General features: G+C 35.5%; 1 protein-coding gene across 1 annotated transcript in view; it reads right to left on the reverse strand.

Annotated features, from left to right (window-relative positions):
• CFAP54 (cilia and flagella associated protein 54) overlaps window positions 1–5,033 on the reverse strand; it is a 374,000-nt gene that overhangs the window by 239,904 nt on the left and 129,063 nt on the right. The window contains 3 exon segments of the mRNA XM_017893969.1: window positions 497–597; window positions 938–1,049; window positions 4,237–4,363. Of these exon segments, the coding sequence (XP_017749458.1) occupies window positions 497–597; window positions 938–1,049; window positions 4,237–4,363 (340 nt within the window).

Here is a 5,033-nt window from a genome sequence, read left to right on the forward strand (position 1 = left end):
ATATAAATGACAAATTGATGGGTGCTGACGAGTTGATGGGTGCAGCACACCAACATGGCACAAGTATACATATGTAACAAAACTGCACGTTATGCACATGTACCCTAGAACTTAAAGTATAATAAAAAAAAATAATCATAATAATAAATAGAAACTAAACATTTTGCCATATTTTGTAATGAAGAACTTTAGGTTCACTGATAATTTACCAATTTGTTATCCTAACCACCCTATCTAAACTTTTGCCACCACCACCTTCACGCCAAGCCAAATATTCTATATTATTTCATTTACTTTATAACATTTATCAACATTTTTAACTGTCTTGTTTTAGGTGTTTACTTGTTTACTATGCTTTTTTCATTAGTATGCAAGTTCCTCGAAGGCAATGATTTCACCCGTCTGATCCACCAGGGTATCCCTCGTACCCAAAATAATGCCCAACACATAGTTACCCTCAAGTAAACTTTTATTGAATCAATTAATTAGTTAATACCTTTCATGTGCCACCATTTCAGAAATAGCTGGATTTTTTAAAATGAAATCTCTTAGAGTTTCCTTTTTTTTACTTCTTATTCTTTGTGACATTTCTGCACCCTTAATAGAGGAGATAAAATTTTACAAGTTAAATTCAAACTTTAAACACAGTAGTATAATTTATTCATACTCTAATGCTTATCTCTTGACGTTGAAATACAGTAGTTCATACCCTCAACTAAAATTATTATCAAAGGCAACAGAAATACCCCTGTAGACAAAAACTCTGATTATAACATTATCTACATGTTAATCTAAAAGTTGTACTGTGTAATTATAAAATTATGCTTGTTAGTATATCCGTTTCATATTATAATGAGTTTAAATGTAGCCAATCATCTCTAGATACATGAATCTCTCAATTTCATTACCTAAAATTCAAAACTCATACAAAACTTACTCTTCCAATTTCCATTACTGCAGCTCTGAACTTTAAATATTTGTTTACTTTTTTACTCAAAGCACTGTTCTTATATTTCACTTTTATTAGTCCAAGTAGAGACTCATTCCTCCTAATAAAAAAGATAAAGTCCGTCAAAAAGACCTGCAAAAATGTGCAGAACTACCCCCAAAGTAATATGTCTTTAAAGTTTTCACTGAAATTATGCAAGAATATCCAAAACTGCTTGTGTTCTATGCATATATTAGACTGTGATATCTCTGTTCAGCATGAAATAGTCAGTTTCTCAAAATAGCAAAGTGTAAATCACATCATAAAATGTGAGTGTCAGTGAAGATGTTGAATAACAGAAACTTTTCACTTTGATAAAAGTTTAAGAGCAACTTAGCAATATCTTAACTAAGCAACATCTTAACTAAATAACTTAATTAAGCAATAACTTAGTAAAGTTAAAATGTTCATATCTTGGCAACTACAGCCCTGTATATTTACAGAAACTCTCACATATGCATAAGGACATATGTATAAGAATGTCCTGTCCTTTGCAGCACTGTTTATAATAATAAAAAATCAGAAAGAATTTAAATGCCTATTTACAGGAGACTAAATAAATAAGTTTTAAAATGTATTATACAATGTATAGGAAGGCCACAGTGGCTCATGCCTGTAATCCCAGCACTTTGGGAGGCCAAGGCGGGTGGATCATGAGGTCAGGAGATCGAGACCATCCTGGCTAACACAGTGAAACCCCGTCTCTACTAAAAATACAACAACAACAAAAAAAAATTAGCTGGGCGTGGTGACGGGTGCCTGTAGTCCCAGCTACTCGAGAGGCTGAGGCAGGAGAATGGCATGAACTCGGGAGGTGGAGCTTGCAGTGACCCGAGACAGCGCCACTGCACTCAAGCCTGGGCAACAGAGCGAGACTCCGTCTCAAAAAAAAACAAAAAATGCATTATACAATGCATAACAGAGAACATGTTGTATATTATAATCATATAATAAAAACTCCCATAGGGCCTTCTATAGGGAAAAAGAGGAGTTGAAGGCATGATGTAGATGGAACAGAACTGGATTGAAAATAAAATAACCATGGACACTTCTTCCCTCATAACTCAGAGAATACTGTAAAAGTAATCCTAGACAAGCTTCCTTGCTTCCAACAGATTTCAATCTCTTTGGTTCTATCTTTTGCAAGCTCCCAGCCACTGCTGCCCTCTGAATACCAACAGGAACTGAGCTGATCTTTTCCCAATACTATAGTCTCTCACTGTCCCTTTATTGATACTTGCCTATTTTTCCTGAAATTTCTATTTTTTTATTTATATTTCTTCATAAGTACTAGCCAGGTATAGCAAAACTGCTTAACATGATAAATGGGATCCCAAAACTTGAATAAAATGTAGGGTCTTATTAATGCAAGGCCAATGAAATGACGGGGTGAGCCTGGATAGCTAGTTCCAGGGGTTGGACCTTGACCCAAATCCATCTTGGCCCCTTCGCTCCAGTTTTGATGAAGATGATCCTAAGCCCATGGTTGTCTGGAACCCCAGTTCAGCTGTAACAATCCTAAGAATCACCCAGTTAGTTGACTTTCACTTGGGCAAATGTTTTGCTGCCTAAATTAGAAGCCTTTGATCAATGACCGTAAGGGACTTGGGGAGCCATCCTCCACAACTCGAAGCCTAAGACTGCCTTCCATTTCCAACCAGCTAGGTCTCTTCTCTACAGCCTCTCCTCTCTCTCTCCCTCACTACCAGCATGCTTGACCTGGTTGTTATGTTCTTCCAGAAAGAGATGGGAAGGAGAGGAGGTCACATTTAGACTACAGTCTTTGCCACCATCTCAGCATTCTCCTCCATGCACAGCAGAACCTTCATCCATTGAATAAATTAAACTCATCCACTCCTTGATCTGTTCACTGCTCTGTGGAGCTCTGACTGACCGCTTTTCATTGTGATAAATAGTATTTTAAAATTTTTATGCAAGTCAACGTTACTGAGGACTTGTTCATTGTTTTAACTGTTTATACAGTCACGCGTCACTTAGCGGCAGGGATACATTCTGAGAAATACTTTGTTAGGGAATTTTGTCATTGTGTGAACATCATAGAATGTACTTCTGCAAACCTAGATGGTATCACCTGCTACACATCTAGGTGATATAGTACAGCCTATAGCTCCGAGACTACAAACCCGTACAGCATGTTACTATACGCTGTAGGCGATGCTGTAACATAACAGTCAGTATTTATGTTTAGATACATATTCAAACATGGGGAAAGTACAGTATAAATACAGTATTATAATATTATACTCTTCTTCCAGAATATCTCTTATTCTTAGGTTAGACTTCCACAGCCAGCCCTCCACATTTGCCTGCACACTGAAAGTATCTTCTGTTTTTCTTTGGAATCAAAAACATTATTCAACTCTCCTAAACATCTAATTTTAGCTGTTTTTTAAAAAATTTAATAGAACTCTAATTCTGAACAATTATGTTATTATCATGGCCTGTTTCATTTAATATAAGCAATTTCTTCTTTTATCTTTGGAAAGTATGAAGCACATATAGCCTCTAAGCTTCTGTTCTAATAAATGAAGTACCTATTTTAGAAATAATATCTTTGTTTGTTTTTAAGGGAATGTTTCTCTTTTGCTACCATTTCAGAAACAGGTTCATGTTACTGATGTTTACTTTTATTAAAATGGGATGGACAGATCAATGCCCAGTGAAGAAAAGCCCACTCTCAGTTGGCAAAAGAAAAGTTGGATTAATTTGGCATCTCTCATAATTGGTGTGAAGCACTATCATTTTATTTGGGAGCAAAGAGAATCATTCAGGCTTAGAGAATAGGAGGGACAGTTTTAAGGTTTACTGCTTTTATTTGAGGAACTCTCTCTTCACATATGCAAATGGAAACTCTAAGAAATGGCTCTATTTGTTACCACAGAATTAGAAACAAGTGGGAAATGACCAAACTGGAGCTAAAACCTTGTGTGAGAAAGAACTGATGGCCTAGAGATACTATTATCCATCCTGACTCAATAGCAAAAGACTTAATCTGTTTCCAGCTAGAGATATGAACATGCTCTATTCTCATTTGTGAGTACACTGTATATATATTTTTAGTTTTAGTTATTTCTTTACACAGACATAAGTTTTTACTATCTCTTAGGTGGTGGTTTTAGCTGTATATACTCCACTCTCTTTTTCATCGACCTTGTATTTCTTAGAACTGATAATGATATTCATTTTTTAAAGTTGTTAATATGTATAAAACTGATAATTGCAAGTACCTTTTCAAGAAGTCATGGACAGGAGCTGTTACCTCTACCAAAAGGTGAAATTTTTCCTCATTCAGGCATTTTAGCATAACTTGCGTAAAGAATTCCAGAAATCTTGGTTTTTGCTTAAATTTCATAACTGTAATAACAAGGAAGTTCAGATATAGTTACCAATATACTCAATTATTAGTACCGAAGGGTTGCCAGTGCTAGCAGTCATTTTGTTCCAACAGGCAAGTTTATTAATCTGTTTTTTAGATTTCTCCATTTTAAAAGTATATAGGAATAAATGTGGTGTGAACTATTGTTTTTCTAATATCAATGAATGTTTCACAGCCTATATTAAATTTATTTTCTAAATATCTGAACATTGAGAAAGATTTCTCAATTTCTCAAGTGACCATACATTAAGGTCACTTCTAATGTATGACTAACTGGGAGAAAAGTTATTGATAATTATCCTAACTAGTGATCCTAATTTTTATTATATTTCACTCTGAATCAATTATGTTGCCATTTCTCATCAGCTAAACTTGAAATTCACTAACACATTTTTCTTTTTTTCTTTGTTTTTTTTTTCTCCTTTTTTTTTATCTTGAGACACAGTCTCACTCTCTTACCCCGGCTGGAGTGTAGTAGCATGATCTCAGCTCACTGCAACCTCTGCCTCCCAGATTCAAGCGATTCTCCTGCTTCAGCCTCCTGAGAAGCTGGGATTACAGGCGCCCACCAACCAATGCGAGGCTAATTTTTGTATTTTTAGTAGAGACGGGGTTTCATCATGTTGCCCAGGCTGGTCTCAAACTCCT

This window comes from Rhinopithecus bieti, unplaced genomic scaffold (genome assembly GCF_001698545.2).
Source record: "Rhinopithecus bieti isolate Rb0 unplaced genomic scaffold, ASM169854v2 scaffold_23405, whole genome shotgun sequence".
Lineage (NCBI taxonomy): Eukaryota > Metazoa > Chordata > Mammalia > Primates > Cercopithecidae > Rhinopithecus > Rhinopithecus bieti.